At 36.7% G+C, this 24,978-nt stretch overlaps 1 protein-coding gene across 4 annotated transcripts in view; it reads right to left on the minus strand.

Moving 5' to 3' along the window:
* The window catches only part of glra3 (glycine receptor, alpha 3), a gene marked incomplete at both ends in the record, with an annotated part of 46,340 nt that extends 31,951 nt beyond the window's left edge, over positions 1–14,389 (minus strand). For all 4 annotated transcript variants that reach the window (XM_081361335.1, XM_081361334.1, XM_081361333.1 and 1 more), the window contains one exon: positions 14,319–14,389. In XM_081361335.1, the coding sequence (XP_081217461.1) occupies positions 14,319–14,389 (71 nt within the window). The remainder of the gene's footprint in view (positions 1–14,318) is intronic.
* Between the last annotated feature and the right edge of the window lie 10,589 nt (positions 14,390–24,978).

Below are 24,978 nucleotides of genomic sequence, written 5' to 3' on the forward strand. Positions count from 1 at the left end.
CAGCCTAGGCTCATTAGAAAAACATACCTGTGGCAACATTTTTACAAAACGCAAAATACGCTGCACATTTTGCAACAGTTTCAAACTGAAATTTCCACTGAGTTGCGCTAAATGCACATTTAGTTTTTTTTTTTCTGGAGCAGATGAACGTGAATATGGCAATGTTGTATTCCGTTGGTGTTTGTACGTATCACCGCAGTTCTGAATTGAAATGTCCGGCGAGTGGCGCTAAAATCTCAATGCTTCATCACGGTTTAAAATAACGTACACCTACACTAAACCCTAAACCTACTCAATAGTGTTAACAAAAAGCAAATGTGACATAAAAACGCAATCGTATTACGTTGTCTTTATTGCATTTGCATTTTAGCTTAGTTTTGATTTGTACCCGAACTCTCCACATCGCAAGTACAATGTACCAGCTACCGAGCAAGCTGTCATTAAAACCGAACATATGGAGCTGGTCAAGTGATGCAAACTCCAAAATGTATTTGCTTACAAATCTGTGTTTTGAGGTTAGAACACAATATTGTACAAGGAGCCATGTGGAGCCAAGTCTTTATTAATCTATTATCTACCCTATAATCATAATTATGTATGAAAACAATTAAAAGTGATTGCTGTTTTACTGTCTCTAGTGTTCATTTCTGTAGAAACTGCAATGATATGTAAAGAAGGGCTTTTTTGTTAAGAATTAACAAAAGCATTAACAAAATTAAGAGTTTTTCATTTTAATTTCAAACAATCAGCTTGTTTTATCATAGAGTAACTTGCATCACAATAACTATACAACCATATACAGCATATCTTCCATCTCATTACGCCTAACGAGTCTGTGAAATGCATCCAGTTAGTATGAGGGGAGTATGGCTGCAGTTTTGTTGTCACCCCCTGTAGGCTTCAGTCTCATTGGGTTGTCATTGCTGTGGGACAAACAACCCGCTCCCCCACCCCTCGTCTGCTTCCCTTAACGTGAAACCACAGCTAAACTGCTGGATCGGTGTGACCTGTCCTGTCAGCATGGTGCTCGCTGTGTTGTCTTGCTTTGCTAATGCGAGGAGGCTGGACACAATTTGGCTCCTTTGTTTTCTAGCGGTTCATCTTCTCTGAATGTTGCCCACTGTCGTATTTGTGTTGCATACTGTGTGAGATGCTGATGGAACTTGTGTTGTTTAGCTGACGGGCATAGACTGGCCATCAGCCTGAAGTGTGCTGGACTGGCTAATATGTCTTTTCTTATTAAGGTGCTAGTTAGTTTTTTATAGTCATGAGTAATGAGTGAATTTGTATGGGAATGTGTTGCCACCCTGTCCCAGAGTATTACCGTGACAGCTGCTATTTATCTAAATTAAAAATCCAGTGACATCAGCCAGCCGAAATAATACCTCACACAGAGAGTGATACGACTGACTGGTTCCAAACCATGGAGTCAAAAAAGTAAAAAATGATCAAATAAAAATAATAACTCTTATAAATAAATAAATACATAAATCTATTGATTAACTGATGTGATATTTCCGTATTTATACAAATAATTTATTAGGTACTTTGCTTTTGTTTCTCTCAGTTACCTGTTTTCCTTTGTTCCAGTTTCCTGCTCCTCATTTGTCTCCATATTTTTTGATTAACTCACCATCACCTGTTCGTCATTTGAGTTCTATCACCTTGTGTATTTAATTTCCTCCTTTCGAGTTGGTGTCTGGTTTTGATCATGTGAATGTGTAAATGTATGCTCATTTGTTTATGCCATAAATGCTGTTACAAAGTCATTAGCCTTATGGATTACTTCTTGAGTTTGTTTTGTTAAAGAACCTTTTGTTTATTGGAACCTGTTTGAACCCTTTTCTTCATCCTCACCATCAGTGTCACCTGATCCTGACGGTTTCCGCCACTGAATAAAAAAGGTAATTGCAAATTTTTATCACACAATTCTGACTTTTTCTCGCAATTGTGAGTGCACATCTCAAAATTCTGTGATATAAACTCGCAATTGAGAGTTATAAAGTCAGAATTGTAATATAAAATGAGCTCTTTTAAATTTAAGTCACATTAAATGTTTCATTTACATGTATTCATTTAGGCGACTATAATCCAAAGAATATACAAATGAGAAATGGTGCAAAATTAGTGAATCATGAAGCATAAATCCTTTTTTAGACAAGTATAAACCGCTAGTCTGTCATTGGTAATTGATTTCCTTAGAGATACAAGCACCTTGTGATTTGTCAACTGATTGGTTGACTTTTCTGCTAAATTGGATCAAGACTGGAAGCAGTCAAAGACCTTCTCCTCCCCCATTGCTCTCTGATATTAAGCATGCACACCCTTGCCAAAATAATCAAAAGGGTGTGCTCGTGTGTGTGGTCAACCACAAAATTGGTAGTAAAGATAACTGCCATTTGGGTGAAATGGCTTCCATTGCTTGAAGGCAGTGGCACATCTCAATCTGTCATTATAGTCTAACAGAATGAAAATTATAACAAACACAGACAAGAAACCACCATGCTTGAATTCAACATAAATGCCAATGTAACCATCATGTTAATCACATTGATTTTTGTTCTTAGCTATATTCATAAGAAACTAGATTATTTTACAGTGTCTGGTTCTGCACATGCAATGAATAATTTGTTGACTCCCCTATAGACTTATACACCTGTACACCAGATAAGAACTTGAAAAAGAAATCTCGTCAGTTCAGTATATCGGTAGATACAAATAAACACACAAATAAACCGAGTAAATAAAAATGAAGCAGAAATCCAGAGCACATGGATTCAAACAATGATCAGAAGACATGATCGCCTGAGGGTTTCCAGCAGTAGCTGGAACAGATGGTAGTACAAATGAATAACCAAATCCTTTATTTCTAAAGTTAAGAATACTTCTGGTTTGTTTAGCTGCCCTTGTGTCACAACACAAGGGTGTGTGCGTAGCAAACAGACAGACGAAGATTCAGAAGAAAATAATTACAATTTTACTAAGTTTAATCCAAACAGGCAATAATCCAATCCAGGACAGAGACACACATTTAACGTGAACGACAGACCAAAAATTGACATATAAATAGTGACTCAAACAAGATGATTATTGACACACAGCTGATGCAAATGAACTCATAATGACAGTGACCACGGAGACAAACGAGTGGCGGGAATCTGAACACGGAACACTGAAGATGAATGAAAACAAATTAAAAAGTCCATGAAATTTATGCTCACCAAGGCAGCATTTCTTTGATCAAAAATGGTCATATTTTTTTAAATATTATTACAATATCAAACAACTGTTTTCTATTTTATTATAGGCCCTGAATTTCAAGTTGCCATCATTCCAGTTCTCATTGTCACATGATCCTTCTAATATGCTGATTCGGTGCTCAAAAAACATCTCCTATTATTATCAATGTTGTAAACAGTTATTTTGATTAATGTTTTCGTGATACATATATTTCAGGATCCTTTAATGAATAGGAAGTTCAAAAGAACTGCATTTATTTGAAATGTTTATCTTGACATTACCAATGTCTTTACAGTCACTTTTAATTAATTGAATGCATCCTTGCTGAATAACAGTATTCATTTATTTAATAGTAATAAAAAAAATTACTGACCATGAACTTATGAAATGTAGTGCATATATCAGAGCTCTTGGAAACCACCACATTTCCTTGTGTGTTTGTGCACACATGGACAATACAGCTCATAATGATTCTGATTCCGAATTCCTTTTATTCATGGTCGCTTTGATAGAATCTGAAAAAGAAAAGTCTTTGAGCCTTTCTTTTAGTGATTATTTCACCCTCCCCCACTTTGGCTTTCCAACTGAAATGAATGTAACATGAAGGTGCTTCAAAAACACTCCCCTGGAGTAAGTGCAGAGAGACATGTGAGGGCAGAGATTATCAATTTAATCGGGATCAGATAGACACTAGATGATTCTCTGGATGGTGTCCATCACAAACACTAAATGTAATTCCAGCCAGGCAGAACATGCTCTCCAGACTAAGCAGGGAAGAGAGTCAGTTTGCTATAACTGTCAGTGTTGGAGAGTAACTAAGTATTGAAGCTAAACATCAACTGAATTTTCTCTTATATACAGACAACAAAAATAAAAAACAAATAAAAAATCCACCATTTTAAAGTGCCCCATTACGGTATTGTAAAGGCTCCTAATTTTGTTTTGGCGGCCTCCTACAATAGGTTTCCATGCATCCAAGGTAAAAAAGAATCATTATGAGCTGTATTGTCCATGTGTACACAAACACACAAGGAAATGTGGTGGTTTCCAAGAGCTCTGATATATGCACTACTTTTCATAAGTTCATGGTCAGTAATATTTTTTTATTACTATTAAATAAACGAATACTGTTATTCAGTCTTTTCAACATGTTTTCAACACAGACCAAACTCTACAGGCCTCAGCCGCTGTAGTGTTTAAGGGCGGGTAAAGTAGATGTTGTTTGTTACAGTAGGTTCATTGAGGAAGTAAGATTGTAATTACTGATGACTCAGTTCAGGCAGTTCAGAATCGGTTATTTCTTTTGGGACACGAAAATTCCATTTATTATGCACTTTGATCATTCACAAATAGCTCTATTATGCACTACATGATATATAATATCTGAAAAAGCATAAAAGGGGCACTTTATCATAACTAAAAAGTTAGTTAAATTCTGCTGTTTTAAATCACTGTCATCAGCTCAATTATATAAATCAGTGTTTTTTCAGTTTAAGATTATCTGTTATATGATGTCAATCTAATTCCTATTGTTTGCTCCTTCAAAAACCCTCACTGTTTTGTGTCATAAAAAACGGCAGTAATTACATTTTAAATGATCATAATATACTTAAAAGAAATGTTCTCCTTATATTGCTGCAATGTCGTTAGCTCCTTTAAATTATGATGAGTAGCTTGAGACTTGGCACACTACAGTTTCAAAACAGCTGCCAAATTTAGAAGACTGTCCTATTTTTTCCTAGAGTCACCCTGTGGAGTCTGGGTTTATTGAAATATGAAAAATCCTGGTTTTAGTGCTAAACAGGTGTGAAAGCTCCCTTCTATGCTTGTCCTCTGGGAGCGCCGCAGCAGGAGAGATCTACAGAACTGGGGTACACCATCAGCCAGAACCTGATCAGGTGACAGAAACACTCTTTCTCTTCTTAACCTTACACATACATGACAATTGTAAGATGCTTAACTTATGTTGACAGTAAAGGTTTTCTGTGCTTGTAAAACTGCTTTTTTCAGATTACTGTGTCTCTGTCCAAATCTTTTGTCTAGCTTATCATTCTGAGACAAGTGCTAACATTAATCATTTGTGTTCCACATGGTGATTTTCTACATCCTCTCAATCTTTAGCACTTGTGTGTATTTTTTTTTTTATGGTGACAGGAGACTGTCGTTTAGTAAAGATAAGTCCATACACAGCTGTTATTAAATTTTAAACTCTGTTTCTAAGTAATTGCATATGCTCACCACTCCTCGATGTACTTTAATTTTACACCACTAACTGAAATAACCTGAGTACCCTGGGATCCTCAGTCTCATTCTCCATATTTTATGTAAGGCCCTCATTTCCTTTTCACTCACATAGCTAATGCGCCGACTGCATAAATTTGTCATTCTGCAGAACACTGAACTGTCCTTTTCCATATGTTTGAGGTGTGGCAGATAAACATTGTCTCTAACAGTCACTATATTGACAAAATCTATGTGATTTAAATATTATTATTTAAAGTGCCCCTATTATTCTAATTTAAAGTTTCCTAATGTTGTTTTGGAGTCTCCTACAACAGGTTTACATGCTTCAAAGGTAAAATTTTCTCATAATATACATTTGCACATCACCACATTTTTCAATAATTTTCAAACGACTCGTCAGATGAATCAATCTCACTAAATCCCTCCTTTCTGCGAGCTACTCTGCTCTGATTGGCCAGATAGCTCAGTCTGTTGTGATTGGTTTACCGCGTACAGCACGTGTGTCGAAAACAAAAACGCCCATTGCCATAACGTCAGCTGTCCTGAGGCTTCCTACACCATAAACTAAAGACAGTAACGTACAATGACGTCAATTTAACCATATCAATCCGAGCGCGAGTCCGATGATGAAACACTGGAAGAACTAGTCATTCAACCCGAACCTCCAGCGCAAGGACGACTTGAGCAGGATGTTTCTCAGTGATACACTACTCAGTTTGAGGTAGCTACATTATGAGATGTTGCAACTGTAACTCCTCACCACCAGCATTATCAAGTGTCTGTCCATCAACAAAGTCCATCCTCAGTTCGTATGAATTAATACAATGTGAATCGTATGAAAATGCATGATTTTTCAGAAAAAAAGTGGGCTAAGCATTAAGATCAACCCCAATAACCATCATGTAAAAACATAAATGAGATTGTACAATATACAAATTAGCCACCAATTTTCCAATATGTAAAATAGTTATGAATTGTCATGAGATTGTGTTGAAGGAAGCCCACTCTGTTCTGGAACTGAACTCTTGTGTCTGCATGGTCTCATAGCCTAACTTATATTACATTAAACACACACACACATACAGTACTTAACAGTTTCCATCACATACAACAGACTGATTGTCCGTAGCAAAAAGGATGGACTGAGGAAACACTGCATCAATACTCAGATCAATGCAACCACAGACCTCTCTGCAAAGATCTGCACCTTTCATCTCCATCCTCTAATGAAACATCCTTTATGTGCACATACACAGACAGACAAACACACGCACACACACACGGACAGATAAAAACGCAAAACATTTTTACACAGCCCTCCACAAGACAGCCCTCCACAATTCTCACTATTACTAACTATTAACTATGACTTTTGCCTCAATAAACTCCTAATAACTGATTATTAATAGTTAGTAAGATAGTTGTTAATGTGTTGTTAAGGGATGTAGAATATGGTCATGCAGAACAAGGTATTAAAATGTGCTTTTATAAGTACTAATAAACAGACAATATCCTAGTAATATGCATGCTAATAAACTAGTTTATAGTGAGAATTGGACACTTAACTAAAGTGTTACAAAAAAAATTTCCCCCACCAGATGAAATGTCTTGAGATGACACAATAAATAGTTTGTTGGGTCTTAATAATAAAGTATGGTAAGTAAGTAAGAAAGTCAGTACGGTCACACAGCACTCGTAGACCTTTATTTAAAAAAAAAACTTTATCAAAATATGTTCTGATACCAAATTGCTATATATACAGTAAATATTACTAGCAGCAATACATGTGTTGGCTTGAGGACAGCCACAGTGGCTCAAGCTCTAATCTGCTCAGGCTGGTGTAGATACATGCACAATTCTCCATTCAATGTCTGTGGATTTTGGGTTTAGCTGCTCATAGTGTTGCATCACTGCAGCACAATATTTATAAAAATTGTCCCTGAAATTTCACAGTGGTCTTCAAACCTACAGCATGTCCCCAAGCCTAGAATAGCTCTTATCAAATTAACACGGTCCCGTACTTCTATTTCTAGTTTGTGTACCGACTTACAAGATGTACACTTCACCCAGTTTAGTCTGTTAGTGTGTTGTCAAGCCAAGTGGAAACAGGAAACAAGTTAAGTGGACAGAGAAGAGCTCTCCTGCAAGCCCAGCCGAGAGGTATTTTTATTGATGGGAGTAGATGCAGCTTTACTAAGCATGAGCTGAGAAAAACAGGAACTTACACTCCACAGAATGTGACAGCAGTGACACTGATGTGTGACAGAGATTTGCGTTTCGCGCATCATCTGCCACGGTGGTAACTTAAATGTCACAGTTATAGCTCATTTTCGCCACTATATGCAAACTGTGACCAGCATGCATAACTCAGGTAACAGCTGCCATCCTGGAAGCTCTTTTTGCTGTACGTCACCACCACACCACTGCCTCATCACTTAGTAAGAGGCATAACTGCTGAGAGATCACATTAATGGTGTTTTGTTGTGACGTTTATGAGGAATCATATAGGGATTTTAAGAGTTAGCATTGCTTTTTTTTGTAAACTACTGTTCAAAACTTTGAGGTAAGTAAGATTGAAAGAAATTAAAGAAATGAATGCTTTTACTCCACAAGGATGCATTCAATTCATATATAATATAATAATATAGCTGTTTTCAACTGTGATTATAAGAAATGTTTCTAGAGCACAAAATCAGCCTATTAAAATGATTTCTGAAGGATCATGTGACTCTGAAGACTGGAGTAATGATGCTTAAATTGCAATAACATTTCTCAATATCACTGTTGTTACTGTATTTTTGAACAAATACAGAACCGACATGGAGAGCATTAGAGACTTCTTTCAAAACATTAAAAAACTTATTTTTTCAAATGCTTGAAAGAGAACTCTTGTTGAGTACTCTTGTATTATATCTTAGTGTTCCCTGTTGCCTTTCAGATAATGAAGTGTCAGATGTATTATCTTTTTAATCATTTTTGATATCAACATTTTTGGTTTTAACCTGGCATTTGCTTGGATCTTACTCCTCGACATTTTCCTCATACATAAAAGCTTTTTGAAACATTTTAAGCTGCTTACAGAGGCCTCCCTCTGATTCTCTGTTCCTCTGTCTTTCTTTATCTTTCAAAAACTCTGACGAAAGTATTCAAGAGAAACAGGGCTGGCAGAATAACTCAAAGTGCAATCAATGCTTTGTGACAAAATCTTATCAATAATGCAACAGGAGCTACCTAATCTGCCTTTTACAATACGCAAACTGGCACAGGAGGCAGAGGAGTGAAACGGGCTCAAAGAAAAAGACTAAAATATCCCTTGAAGGCAGAGAAAAAGAGAGCATTAGTGCTTTTGGAAGCCAAGTGGTTTGTTAGAGAACAAGAGCCGGTTGGTCCTAATGCAGACGGTGAAAGGTACACAGGAGGAAAACAGAAACGATGAGGTTCTCTTCCCGCTGGGGGGTCGCTCTCATCTTTTGGAACATTCCGCTCCAATGAGCGTTTCAGCAGATGACAATGAAACCAAGAGCAGTGCAAATATGAACAAACTCATGGCTTTTGTGTGTGTGTGTGTGTGTGTGTGTGTGTGTGTGTGTGTGTGTGTCACTCTCTTGTTAATGTGTCATGTCACAGAAAGTGATTTTATGTATTCAAATTAAAAGTTGTATCTGTTCATTTTATTTAATATACCTGAGCTAATATGAACTAACAATGGACATTTGAATTTTTTATTAATGAAACAAATGTATTGCTCATTATTAGGTAATGTTAATCAATGCATTAACTAATGTTAACTGGGACTTTATTGTAAAATTTTACCATTTATGTAGGTTTAGTAGTTTTTAATATAAAACCACAGTGTACTACTGTACATTGGCCACATCACTCCTTTTTAACACTACTAACTGCCTAGCACATCCTACCATTGAGAGAAAATCAGACACATTAAAGATCAAATTAGTTTTTTTTTAAAGGTATTAGTTGTCTGATTCTTTCCCACTCTTAGTGACATAATTTTATAGGTATTTGAAAGCTGAATTTTTAGGCATATAAGACTTAAAAATAATTACATAATATTTTTGGTGGGTGAATTGTGAGACTCTCTTGGAGCAGATGACACAATGTCCTACACTGTCTTTGGTCCAGTGCTGACATTAGCCTGTCCTTGTCTATTCAAGTTATTTGAGTTGGCACTGGCAGAACTGCTGCCACAAAAAGTCCCAAAATAAACAGACAGGTCTGACAAAGCAACAATCTCTGTCTTTCTCTTATTAATTACGTATGCAGTATTTCCCCACTCTGAATAGTACTTATGAATAAACATCATAGACACAGACATACCACAGGAAACATCTTTTTGTTTTCTATTACATAGCTGTACATAATTAAATCCAAGTCTTCAAACCATGAAACTGTAATGGAAATGTCAGTTTTAATAATAACACACTTTTCAATCCTTCCAACAGTCAGTCTTTGTGAAGATTAATTAAAATCGTCCGTCTAAATGCTAATTGCTTCTGTCCTGTCTCTCTATATCAAGTTCTGATTGATGTGTTTTTTAGTACAGCAGTGAATATTTCTCAGCTAAAGGTATCCTTTTGTCCATTTTAGACATTCTACTAACTACAAGTAACTTTGCTACTATTACGTTACAACTAACTCTCATTCATTTGCAACTACATGTCAACTAACTCTGATAGAACTAAGACTGATAGATTAGACTGTTAGGTTATGGTTAGGGTTAATAAGTAGACATATAATTGAAAAGTTACTTATAGTTAGTAGAATGTCTGTGAACGGAGGATCAAAATAAAGTGTTAGCAGATATTAAGGAGAAAGTCTACTAATACTCTATGATTGCTATAGTTAACATGTATTAGCAAAGTTGTAGTTGAATGTCTTAAAGGGATAGTTCACTTTGAAATAAAATTTTGGTATGTTTTAGCTTACCTCAAGGGCATCCAAGATGTAGGTGTCTTTTTTTCCGCAGTAGTTTCAATTTTGATATTTTTAGGTCAAACCGTTCTTGTCTGTCAGTCATTTAATGCAGGTCTATGGTCACTGTCTCAAAGAGCATGCACAGAGTCCAAATTAAAACAATTCCCCGTCGTCCAAATTAAACAATTTCCCATCGTAAGTACACATTGGTGGCCTAAGACACGAAACGAGCGGTTTGTGTGAGAAAACGAACAGTATTTATAACGTTGTTACCTCTTCTTGAACACAACCACGTCCAAGTGATCTCTGGACTCTGTGCATGCTCTTTGAGACAGTGACCATAGACCTGCATTATATGACTGACAGACAAGAACGGTTTGACCTAAAAATATCAAAATTGAAACTACTGCGGAAAAAAAGACACCTACATCTTGGATGCCCTTGAGGTAAGATAAAACATACCAAAATTTAATTTCAAAGTGAACTATCCCTTTAAGTGACCTATCAAAATAAAGTGTGATTGAAAGTTTTTTTGTTTTTTTTTGAAAGTTAATATTTATAAAGGCACATACCTTAAAAAGTCTGGGCAACAGAAAAAAAAGCTACCAAACATTTTCATGGTGTTTGCTCAGGGGAAAAAATGCACATGCTGACCTTTTGTGACAACATGACCCAATAACAGTTGTCACACTGTATTTAAAATCCTCACATAGGCTTTTCAGAAATGTTTTGAGTAAAAATCAATACAATCTGACATATACGAAAATAACTCTTTTAATGTGCCCTTATTATACAGTTGACCCTTGCCTAATTATATGCTGATGTGTTTTTTATTTTTTACCCAACAATTTTTTAGCTTATTATTCAGCTGAAACCAACATGTGCATAAAAAGCATTTGAATAATTGAACCTTTACTCAAAACCTTATACTGAAATATAGCTCTTGTGACAAATTCCCCATGTGACAGCTAACCTCCGTGACCCTTATTTGGGTCCCTAAAGCTATTGAGAAATCATATTAGTCATTCGTGAAGCCACCAACAAGTTAGAAACTGTGACAATATTCAACATCCCACAAAACAGGGTACGACATAAAGACTCTGGGGTACTAAAAAGCATTTTGATCCTTTATGTTCTTGAAGAAAACAACACATTAAAATTCGTTAACCCAGAGGCACATAATGACTAGCTACTGTAGTATGAAGCAGAGGCATGTAAACCTGTGCTGAGTGGTGTAGAACACAACACTGTTACTGTGCCATATTCCATTATCCTCTCTGAGGATAGACTGACAGCTATCTGTCTGTACTCATTCACAGTGTGTGAATGCCTGAGCGTTTCCGTGCTGGGGGCCGTTTTATGATTGTAGTTGTTGATGTATGTGTGTTGTCATCTGTGGCAATGTGGTGAGGACTTTATGTTTTGATGTGTTTGAGGATGTGCTACGTGGCTTTGGGAGTTTGCATGTAAATCATTTTTCCTTTTTCTTTTTCTTTTAGAAAGTTGTGGAAAGCGCTCATGAAAATCATTCTTACTTTCAAAAACACACTCAAAATATGTAGTCCACATGTAAACTTGTAGCTAAATTTCTCCATAGTTGTTTTTGTAAATATAATTTCTGGTTTACACTTGTACATCTGTATTTAAAAAAAAAAAAAGTATATTCTGAAAAAAAAAAAAAAAAAAATGTGGTTATCGAAATCATATAATTTCTTAATATGTGACCCTGGACCACAAAACCAGTCACGAGGGTCAATTTTTTTTAAATTGAGATTAATACTGAGATATATACTGAAAAAATAAGCTTTCTGTTGATGTATGTTTTGTTAGGATAGGACAATATTTGGCTGAGATACAACTATTTGAAAATCTGGAATCTGAGGGTGCAAAATAATCGAAACATTGAGAAAATCACCTTTAAAGTTGTCCATTTATGTTTGCGATTTTGCTGCATTCACTCACAAAAATATATTTTTTATATATTTACGGTAGGAAATTTACAAAATATCTTAAACCTAATGATTTTTGGCATGATAGAAAAATCAATAATTTTGACCCATCCAATTTAATGTTGGCTATTGCCACAAATATACGCATGCAACTTGTGACTGGTTTTGTGATCCAGGGTCACAACACAGTTTCGTTTGTTCTATGCTTTAGTTTTAACCCATAAAGATCAGATTAAAATTCAGGACAGTGAAAGTAACAATGTAAAATGATGGTAGACAAATGTAAAGGATAAAATAACTTATGGACTGGAGTTTTCTTAATCAGGCTAATTTTGAAACTTTTCAACTATTGTTTCACAGGAAACTGTCAATGCCACACAGTTGGTGTTGACGGATAATGTATCAAAATATCCCCCATTAAATGATCTGAATTTTGAAGAAGATCTTAGTGAGTTATATGCTGAGAGGATTTATGGTACAACAAAGTCTGTATATAATGCATATAATAGTGGATTTTCTTTTTCTTTTTTCATTTAAGTGTTTTAATTCAAAGAGATCAAAGAAAATAATCATCAAATAAAATGGCAAATGTGCTGCTATGCTAGGATACACATCACTATTAACACATTAATAATACTGAACAAGATTCCATAAACTGTGAAAATGAGTTAAAGAGAAGTCTACAGAGCCTGCAAATTCAATCTTTGCACAAAGATCTTGATTAAGATATAAGCACACTGAGACCATACTTCTGAGCACCTTGCTGGCAATGAACCTGTTGTGGAGTGATTCTGAGCCACTGTTGACTGATATCAAAAATAAATGATCGTTTTCCACATCATTTCGAGCTATTCACTATCCATAGTCTTTGCCCTCTCTGAAGATAAATCATATTGGTGAGTAACTCTTGCAAAAAGTTCTTCTCAAAGTTTTGCATAACGCATTCTAAAGTAAGACTTGGTAGCAAGGATGAATATTTCCTGTACATTGTAATTAATTATGAGTGGTGGAATGAGGCGCATCCAGCTTTTCTTTGAAAACAACTTTCTCTTAGATGGCTATAAGTAAAAACTCTCCCTCAGGGTGCACAGAATGGCAGCCAATACAAAGGCGGAACAGACACTGCAAGTGCCAACGTATCAATAATGCAAGACTTTACGCTTGCGTGAGCCCAAGGATCGTAGACAAATGAAACATTAAAAATTCATAGCATCATCAGCCAAAAGAATTGTGAGGATTCAGTACAGTTCAAAGGGACCCAGAACGCCAAATTCATATTTTGAAGCTACTTGCAAGACTAGACAGAAAGGGTTATGGAAAAAAGTGTACGGCAGAGTAAAAATAATCACCTAAACTAATAGGTATATGATGGGCTTAAATGAATATAATTTGGGACTCATAAGAAGTCCCACTGGGGTGTAGTATCAGGAGTACAACAATAAATTACCATAAAATTAAACTGTTTTGAAAAATCCATTTACTCCTTTCAAATTCAAATCAATTAATTATTTCTATATAAAGGAAGAGACTATTATGAAACAAATACCTATTTCATTTTCTTTACTTTGCATCATTTTATGTTTCCTTTAATATTTTCACATTTCTAATATTATTGCAGAAAACCGTCATTAACATGTTTCCTAATAGCAACATTTAGAATTATATAAATAATTAAAAGTATTTTACTTCAGAAGAACAATACTTTTTATTAGGATCCCAGAGCTCTAAGTTACTCTGTGAAAATGACAAGATATCACCTGTTACACTGAGAACAAGCTGCTTAAAAACTTTATCTGTGCCTACAATAGCCATCATGAATGCGGTGGTGACGAGATATATTCTCGTACATTAAACTGTACAAAAATAAAATAAAATAAAATAAATAAATAAATAAATAAATATATAAATTCTATCTTTACATTCTCCTCCACCAGGGAAAATATTTGCTCTTACCTCAACAGAATTCCTATTTCCCACGCAATGAATCCCCAAACAGCCACAGAACGCAGCCTTTTCCGAGTCATCTCAAGACTTGATCGGCATAGACATACAGTCCTCTGTGAATGCCTGTGCTCTCTTCAGCACTTCTGGCTTCTTGACTTCAGGACGCTGGACAGCGCTCCAGCGGTTCTTCCTTCACTCCAATGCACTGTAGGCTCGTTGCGCACGGCAATCGCAAAGGAATCCCTCATAATCTTATAAAGCTAAACAGCATATATGAAACACTTCCCTTGTATCGGCACTGGAAGAGATTGAGTGCTATTTAAAAGCGTGCGGTAGCTGAAGTGATTCTTGACATATTCAGACATCTCTGAGCAGAGACCGCCCCACACAGCGCGCTTGACTGACAGTGCGCTTCTCCACTCTCAGCGCACACATGCATGAGCAACGCTTACTTACAATTAGAGAGAACTGAATTTGAATACTTCCCCTTACTCATGCCAGCCCTTTGACTATGAGAGCTGCTCACGTGATTAATAGCCCAGCATCGAGTATAACAGATTACCAGATTATAGCATTATTGTCGTTAGTAGTACTATGATATTTATATTTGTAATAGAGTGATATATGTTTATATTAATAAAATTGTTAAATATATTTGATTTAATAATTGTATATGCATGTGCATGTATATACTCAACGAATTCATTCATTCATTCATTCATTCATTCATTCATTCATTCATTCATTCATTCATTCATTCATTCATTCATTCATTCATTCATTCATTCATTCATTCATCCCTTTTCTATGAGGATTCCTCTTTGGCCAATCTCCATCCATGTGATTCCAACTTGCTTTATTAGCAAAGATGCACATTTTATGGACATAGTATTTATTAAAAAGACTGGAAGTAATGTGTCCAGGTCAGGACATGTCAGTTGGGGATGACTGAGTATTCAACCCTGTAACAGTGAGCAGATTATTACAGAAAAATATATAATTTCTAGAAATATCAGCATTAGTTATCTTTCTAATAAACACCTGTGTCATGACCTTAAAGGATTAATTAACTTCAAAATGAAGATTCTGTGATCATTTACTCACCTTCACGGTGTTTCAAACCTCTATGATTTCTTTCCACAAAAGAAGATATTTTGAAGAATGTCGGTAACCAGGCAGTTGATGTACCCCATTGACTTCCATAGTAGGACAAAAAATACTATAGTAGTCAGTGAGGTACATCAACTGCCTGGTTACCGACATTCTCCAAAATATATATTTTTTTGAGTTCAGCAGAAGAAAGAAATTCATACAGGTTTGAAACAACTTGAGGGAAAATGAACTAATCATTTAAGCGCACGGCAATGGCTAAATTAAGTATATACCAGCATCGGCCCTGTTGTTGTTTTAAAGGCTGTTGCAACATTTACTAATTTAAAAAGAAAAACTTAAAAAACACCTTTTCAATGGAAAAGGCATATTTTTTTGAATGCTTCAAAATAACATTTAAAAAAAAGCCTTATAATGATATCGTAGCTCCAACTAATGATCTGTTTTTAATAAATGATAACATATTTCAGGTTTAATTATGGCTAATATTCAGTATATCATGACATGGTGTTATATTTAATCTTTGTGGGTAATAATACACTCATTGCAAGCTGACTGCATCAGTAAGCAATGTCAAAACTAAGTGCAATGTAACTCGTGAGTCATACATGATGGCAAATGCTAGAACGCTTGCTGATTCCCTCGGTGCTGGTTCAATTTGGCAGAGGGGTCCTAAGTTGTATTTAGGTATAGGCCTAACGCACTGAGCTTATACTGCCTGTTTTTGATTTACCCATGAAATCATCGTTGTGTTACAGTGAGTGACAGTGTCTGGCATAGGCTGCCGTAGGCAGGGTGTATGGCACAGCTGAGACTGGGTGCATCTGCGCAGCATGTGCATGTGCATGTGTGCGCCCACTCCTGTTTATTGTGCCACTTTGACCCTGTTCCCAGCTTTATGCCATTGCTCTGGAATTGGGCGATAAGCTCAAAAGCTCTCTGCTGCCAAAGTTTGGCATCAGGGAGCTCTGGTCTGCTTTTTCAATTTTCATTCATTCTCTTATTTAAAAGTTACTTTTTTGTGTGCTTTAAAAGACAACAAAGATTTGAATAATAATAATGTCTATTCTTATATATACAGTGCTATGCATAAGTTTAGACACCCATGCTAAAGTTGACTAAAAAGAGGAATAAAAAATCATCTTTTGGAAATTGAACCTAATGCCTTAATTAAAAAACATAGGAAAAATCCAACCTTTAAGGACACCAATTTTCTTTGTGAATGAATAATGTATCGTAAATAAATAAATGTTCTTCCTTAAAACACAGGGTGCATAAGTTTGGACACCCCTATGTTAAATTCCCATAGAGGCAGGCAGATTTTTATTTTTAAAGGCCAGTTACTTCCCTTGGCCTTCGGAATTAAAATAGCCCCACATCATCACATAGCCTTCACCATACCTAGAGATTGGCATGGTTTTATTTCAGTTAGCCTAATAGCTGGTTTGATTTGCATTGAGAGATGATCTTATGGAAAGTACCCCATGCCAATCTCTAGGTATGGTGAAGGCTATGTGATGATGTGGGGCTATTTTAATTCCAAAGGCCAAGGGAACTTTATCAGGATGCATAGTATCCTGGATCCATGAAGTAACTGGCCTTTAAAAATAAAAATCTGCCTGCCTCTATGGGAATTTAACATAGGGGTGTCCAGACTTATGCACCCTGTATTTTAAGGAAGAACATTTATTTATTTACGATACATTATTCATTCACAAAGAAAACTGGTGTCCTTAAAGGTTGGATTTTTCCATTTTTTTTTTAATTAAGGCATTAAGTTCAATTTCCAAAAGATGATTTTTTTATTCCTCTTTTTAGTCAACTTTAGCATGGGTGTCTAAACTTATGCATAGCACTGTAAGTGTTATAGCCCTGATGTTATCCGCTAACTCATTGGAAAAGCCTAATAATAAAAAGTGTTAGGCCTACCCTTATTATTTGTGTGTCTAAACCAGTGGTTTCCATCCTGAAATGGGACCTATTATGCAAAATTCACTTTTATAAGATGTTTGAACACTGATGTGTGTATGCAGCGTGTGAGAACAACCATCCTATATTGATAAAAATCCCCTACTCATTTCCGGTCTCTTCAAACTAGCTGATTTAGCTGGAGTTGATGTTTGCGCCAAACAGGGCATTACAAGAGTTGTGTTTTGGGATGTACCAACATAAGACTCTCCTTAGACTTCTGCCATCTGAGTCACTGAGGACATCATAGTAAATGTATTTTTCGAAGGAAATGTCCTGATAAATCTCTTATAGCTACGTTTGCGGCAACCTCTGCCTCCAAGTGGGCCCCAGTTTAGAAACATTTCTTTAAACTTTTGCCACAGTAGAACACATTAAAATGCATTAAGAATAGTATAGCTTCCCCCCCTTCATATTATTTTTTTAGCCATAGGTTTTGAACACATATTACTGGCAGGTGAGCTAATTGCTTATTTGCAGCTTAAGTGTGAGCAGGCAGGCACTGTGTGTGGGTGGATGAAGGGCAGATGAATGGGAAGAGCACTGATAATGGCCTAATGCGTACTGTGTCAATTACAAAGGTCAATGTGTGCCCTCAGATAATTTCCCCTGCCTTCGTTGAATGAACACTTCTGTCATGTAAAATAATTGTTTGAGGTAGAGCTCTTTTGTAGACTAATCACTGTCAGCCTGAAAGTAGCCTGTAATGTTTGAACCCAAGACACTCAAAAAAAGTTATTTGCAAATTTGGTTCACGAAATGTGACCCTGGACCACAAAACCAGTCACATGGGTCAATATTTTGAAATTGAGATTTATACATCATCTGAAAGTTGAATAAATAAGCTTCCCATTGATGTATGGTTTGTTATGATATTACCATGTTTGGCCGAGATACAACTATTTGAAGATCTGGAATCTGAGGGTGCAAAAAAATCAAAACATTGAGAAAATTGCCTTTAAAGTTGTCCATTTATGTTCGCGATTGTGCTGCATTCACTCACAAAAATAAATGTTTGAGATATTTAGTAGGAAATAAACAAAATATCTTCATGGAACATGATCTTTACTTAATATCCTAATGATTTTTGGCATAAAAGAAAAATCGATAATTTTGACCCATCCAATGTATTGTTGGCTATTGCCGCAAATATACCCGTGCGACTTGTGACTGGTTTTGTGATCCAGTGTCACACTTCTTTGTACAAAGGTATGCTCTGCTGCACTTAGAGTTTATGTTAAGGTATTCTGTGCCCTACTAAAGGAAATTTCACACTTGTTTATCTTATTACATAGTAGTATTTTCCGCCTCTAGTCTGTCAGGATGTGCTACCCTTGTTGTATTTCAAAGAAGTTCATTTTCTTAGACAAGCATGACAACTTTAACTCAGCTCATCTTGACAACTTCATGTTGAGTGGATTTAGGTCAGATTTCAGAACAAAGAAGGCAATGATCTAATGCTGCATCTCATTTCTCTGTCTTACCCCTTACTCTTACCCCTTCCCCTCGGTTTTGCGCGTTCATGTGAGGGGAAGTGGTGTCCCAATTCTCATTTTGATTAAGGGCTAGGGCCAAGGCGTAGGGCTACATAGCCCTTGAAACGAAGTCTGCGGAGGACCACACTTGAAAGAGAGGGGTAGGAATTTCTCAGAAGTGAGTCGCACAAATTTATGTATTTTCAGCACACTCGTGTTTTATGATACCAAAACGTTCAAGCGGTTTTAATTGTAATGTTTTTGTTTTGAATCACTAGTTAACCGCTAGCTAGTAGCTATGCGCTATTTACCGTTTGCTAATGTTTTGCTTATGGTGTCGCCGGCGCCGCCGTTAAATACAATTAAACAATGTCTTTGACTGATGGCACACAAGCGTGCAAAGATAAAGAGAGACCAGACAATCGATATCACAACCCGAGACGACGGCATCTTCGTTTGTTTATGTCAACGCGTATCGCCTCTGTTGACGTAGCAGCCAGCTAGCGGAAAGGGAAGATGACGCAAACGGTAATCGAGTGGTGTCTCATTTCTTAGAGAAACGTTCTTCCCCCTACCCCCCTTCACTCGGTATCGAAGGGCAAGGGGAAGACGCAGACAAAGGGGTAGGGGAAGGGGTAAGACAGAGAAATGAGATTGGCCCTAAAGCTGTGACTGCAGCAATGCATTTAATCAATGCATAAGCAAGCAGTGCCAATCTGTTCTTATTTTATATCAGAAAGTAACCAACAATGATTTTAATTATGATGGCATTTCATGGTATGCTGCATTCGCAGAGTAGTTTCATCGTCAGCTTTGCCTCTACCCTCCCCTTCTCTGAAACCTTCTGTTTCATGCATAATAGAATCTGCCTAATCAATACTATAATGATCAAACCTCATTATGCTTCACTTAACTAGTTTGTCTCAGAAAACATCAAGCAAATGCATGTATAAAAAGATATTCACAAACAACAGACTCACTGAGCAATGAGGTATATTTCAATACCCGCTCTGCTCTGTAGGTGCTCATCACATTATAATGCAAATGCATTTACTCGGCAGCCAAAGATACACATGGCATTTACTGAATCAGTTATATATGGAGAGATTATTGCACTCTATTGGCTGGGAAAAAAGACGAATTGCTCAATTACTGGTGTGTGGCGAATCGTTATAAATTTCGACCCGGCACGCTGCATATTAAAGGGCCTTATTTGGAAGACATAGAGACTTGGGTGGACAGTTTAGTCTCAAAGGAAGGCCGTTGCCATAGAAAAGCACTAACAACTTCTCATTATAAGATTATCTATGAGTAAAAAAAAGATGTAAGATCACATCACATTAGGATTGAACTTAGTTGTGAAATATTTTTTTTTTATAAATATTTTAGTGAGAGATCCAGTGCTTACTTTAATTATCTAGTGTGATTGGAAGCTCAAACCTGCAAGGAGCAATTCATGAGCTATCACTCCTCTGTCCTTGTTTAAGAAGATGTAAAGATGTTTCTTAAGGAGACTGTCCCCCTTAATAAGTGTACTATAAGTTACTTTAGTTCAATGCCTAAGCCAAATGATTCCTTACTAGTGCACCTATTTCATAAATAAAATTGTTATTCTGCATCATTCTAAGCAGAATATTTAAATCAAATCAAATTTACAACGAATGTGGGACACCATCTCTGTCCACCTGTATTGCTCACCTCTTCCTTATATATCCATATAGCATGCATTTTGCTCAAATGAGAACAAACCATGACTACGGCACACCACACTCCACATAGTTGGTGCCATGTTAAAACCCTTTGAGTCAATGCTAAATTAAGTATATTCTCAGAGCTAATGGTTTAGTTATTTTCAGCCAATGGGCTGCACATCACTTTCCAAATGGGTCACACAAGCGATGAAATGTTCCAATCTGTCTGGCGGATCCATCAAAAGGGACTTTAGCCATGACTGCAGTAATAGTTCTGAGCAGATAATTAGAAATGCACTCTGCCATGACACGTTTAGACGTTAACAAAGCCTTAGTAATCAGGATTGAAGAGAGTTGTGTTCTGACTCAATCTCAAAGCATTACTGCCTTCTTTTGCTGTTAAACGATTTCATGATGAAAGCTGTTAATCTTACATTTGTTTGGTCAAGAGGAATATTGGCAAGAAGCACACTGAACTACACACTACAAGCTTCAAAGCTTTGCTTTGAAATGTGACCTTATTAAATGCCATAAACTGATGCTAAAACTGGGAGGAATTCCGAAAAGTGTGCTTTTACTACCAATATTTTTTTCTCTTTCTTGAGAATTATTAAACTTTTATTGTGCTTTCCTGTGTGGATTATGGGGCCTAACGGCACACAGAACATTTCCTTCCAGTTGAGAAAGTCTTTACGCTTCACTCAGCTGCCCGAGCTCCATTGAGGTTTACGATGGTCACAGAATTCTTGAATAACATATGTCCAGACAAGGCAATGACTCACTAAAACTATGAGATAGTTCTAGTATTGGAGATGTTGCACCAAAATGATGGCAAATTAATGATGCAATACCAAGAGAGCAGTATTAAATGACATGTTTGATTCAGCTGTCTCCCACTGGACGCTAATCCCTTTATTCTCTATTCATTTAAATATTTCCCTGGATGCCATGGCTTTTCTAACATCCTGACACGGCCACAGTTTTAATGAGTTACAGATAACAGTTGTATGTTGCATGATCACCAGAATGCATGCTGTATGTGGAACATGCAAGCACTTCTAATCATGCACAAAAAAGGAATAAAATGAACGCCAATCAAGCAACATCTGTTTCTCAAAGGGTGCAAAGTCTAACAAACCATATGTTCATTGGGATTTACACAGTGTGTAAAAAATCCAAGTGCATGTTTTTTTTTTTAAGGCACTGAGGACTGTATCTTATAATTCTATGATACGAAAAAAAGTATACTGTTTTAAATCCCTGCTGTTTGTTTTCAGTTAGAATAGAGTTGGATTCCTTGGAGTGCAGAGTTAGCAAAACACTTGATTACACACATTATGATGTCACAGAGATTATTTCTGTATCTGTTTAATTCGGTGATGCGTGCATGTGAGTATAGTTAGATACGGCATGGGACTGTGAGTACTATTATGTAATGTTATAAAAAAAAAGGATAGCTGGAAATCCATAGAGCAGTCAGAAACACAACTATAATTGTTTTTTTCTTACACTACATCATGCTGCAGAGATAAATTAATTCATTACCAGCACCTCATGCATGTTATGGCCTGATATCAATTAACCACATTCATAATTCACACCAGTGAAGATCCCTGATGGATATATAGAAGCATGAAAGTGCTGACCTGTCAAACCCTATACAGAGCATCTCATAATGATCAAAGTGTATCCACGTATCAATATCAAAGCTTTGAGTAAGAACTATATTTGAAGGCCAACCTTCTGTCACACACTCATGCAGTTCAACAATTGGATATGGAAATGATATTAGAATAGAGGCAATTCTTCGGTGAGTGGCTTTCAATTTAATCATGCATTTGTCCAGCAGCAATAATCTCACCTCCCTACTATGGCTAACATGATATGATATGATTTTTTTTTCAATTGAAAGGATGTGCTGTATTGCTCATGTAGGCTCTTCTCATGCAAACTGGCATGCACTGCTGCACACATGTAATGTCCAGATTAGAAGACAATCCACAAAACACACACACACACACACACACACACAGACACACGCACACGCACGCACACGCACACGCACGCACACACGTGCACACACACACACACACACACACACACACACACACACACACACACACACACACACACACACACACACACACACACTCCTATATTGCCCTGGCAAAAATAAAACTTCTATTTCACTATGATAAAATAATGATAGGATTGAAGACCTGAAATGGTCAACACACATTCCTGAAGTTAAGACAAACAAAAATTGACCAAAATTGAGAAGTCTAATCTTCTGACAGCTTTTCCTAAATTGTTTTCCTAAACAGTGGGTGGTTTCTGCATGTGCTTCCATGTACACATAAAATGTCATTCTATTGTTCTATTTGGAACATAGAAGGAAATCGTTTTTTTGTTTTTTTCTTTCTTTCTAGAAATCATACAAATTCATAAGAAATCTCCACCTTGTAAAATAGCATTCCTGTGAGATCGTGACAGATTTTTCTGGTAAAAACATCATACTTGCTATTCACACAAAACAAGTAACAGCTTTCCATCATTTTACAGTTAAGATTCCATTCACAGATCAGCTCCAAAATGCCGGTGAACTCTTTGATGCCACTAATCAGAAAATGAATTAGCATACATTGACAACATCTCAATGTTCTCAATGTCTAAAGGAACTCAAAGTGCGTGAGGTAGCACTTGGAAGAAGCCTATCATTCTCATTTAAAGTATCATTTAAAGGCTTCTGTATCCATTATTCATGTTGTTCCAAAAGCGCCTCCCATGAATAAGAAATGGCTGAGTCTAACATGATAAAGTACACATCTGCCCAGCTTACTAATGTTTGGCTTTAAGACTGCACAAATTATTTTGAATTAGGAAAGGTGTCAAAAATAATGAAGAAATTAAATAAACATGGATCACCCCTGGTTATTCCATCCAAAAACAGGATGAAAGTTGAGTTCAAAATTTATTTTTTTGCCAAATGAGATGATACAAAAAGAGCTAGAAATTAAAAAGTCAAAAAGGGGAATAAATGATCAGATGCCCCTCCAGATTTGTAGGAGAAAAATAAATAAACTACTTAAACAGATACTAGATGAAAATACTGTCAGAATGCCCCACTTTATTAGTATTTGTTCAGCCTTTTAGTTATTCTTCTTTGGGAACAAGAAAACTTATAACTTTGGAAAGCTGGGTTATTGAGAGAAATAAATACATTTGTCTGAAAAGCTAATGTGAGAGTAAAAACAACAAACAAACAAAAAACAAACAGTTAAATAGATGCTACAGGTCTGCAAGGTACCTGCACTACATTTCCCATCACTCTCCTCAGTTCCCACCAAGCGTGCCACACAACTGCTATAAAAGTGAAGCCAAAGCTTCTCGATTGCCCCCGGTGGCTGGTCCCAGTATAGGTCATAAAGCCCGCCTCCCCATGAAGTCTAATGGACGCAATGGAAACTCAACAATCAAATTACATTTCAAATACATTTTTTTTCAAAGATGTTTTCTGTCATTTTAGGTAGTTTTTATCACGCTGATTTACGTTTAAGTGTTTTTTATTAAGTTTGGTCTTAGTTAGTTATTTGATGCTATAAAAACGGGAATGTGACATCATGATAGACAGCTGTGATTGACAGCTTCTCTAAACGAAGTAGTCACTGAGGCACCAACAGCATTTTTTGGGGGATTTTTGGGAGGAGATTGGAGCTTCAACTTTAATTTCTATATGTCCATAACTGTTTATTTTACACAGTAAATTTTGTATTAACCGTTTCTGTGCGAGTGAAGGCGGGACCTTGATATCGCAGCTTTACTTCCTGCTCACTACTGCACAGAAGCAGGTCCCAAATCTGCGTAAGATGTCAACGCCATATTAGGACTTTGGCGGCTTCACTTTTTACCAATGGAAGAGAGTGAAGGGGCGTGCGTCATCCATCTTATTTTACAGTCTATGGTTCCCACCTGATGGTTCCTGATCACACACACCTGCACCTCATCATCACTCTCATCACTGCCACTACTAAAGCACACATTTCACCACAGTTCACTGTCCGGTCATGTTGATTGAAAAGAGGACTACTCACCTTGCCTCCTACGGGCTACCTGACTTCTCTAGCAATCTCCCTGTCTCCAGCGATTTCCCTCGGGACTATTTACTTACTCACTTCATCACTACCCCTTAATTTGAAATAAATCTCACTGTTCACCTGCCATCTTCCTCTCATGTGTCTACATTACGTAACAGAAGGCCGGACCAGTTACAGACAGACAACAATATGGTCATCCTCCTCAGTCCCCTAGACCCGAACGTTCTGCTTCTTGTCGTCTGCCAGGACCACCGCCCGATTGAGACTTACATAGAGGAATTCCTCCACCTCGTTCACCAGGTGTTCTGGAAAGAGGCAACCCTCAAATCCC

Source organism: Scardinius erythrophthalmus, assembly GCF_964197995.2.
Source record: "Scardinius erythrophthalmus genome assembly, chromosome: 3".
Lineage (NCBI taxonomy): Eukaryota > Metazoa > Chordata > Actinopteri > Cypriniformes > Leuciscidae > Scardinius > Scardinius erythrophthalmus.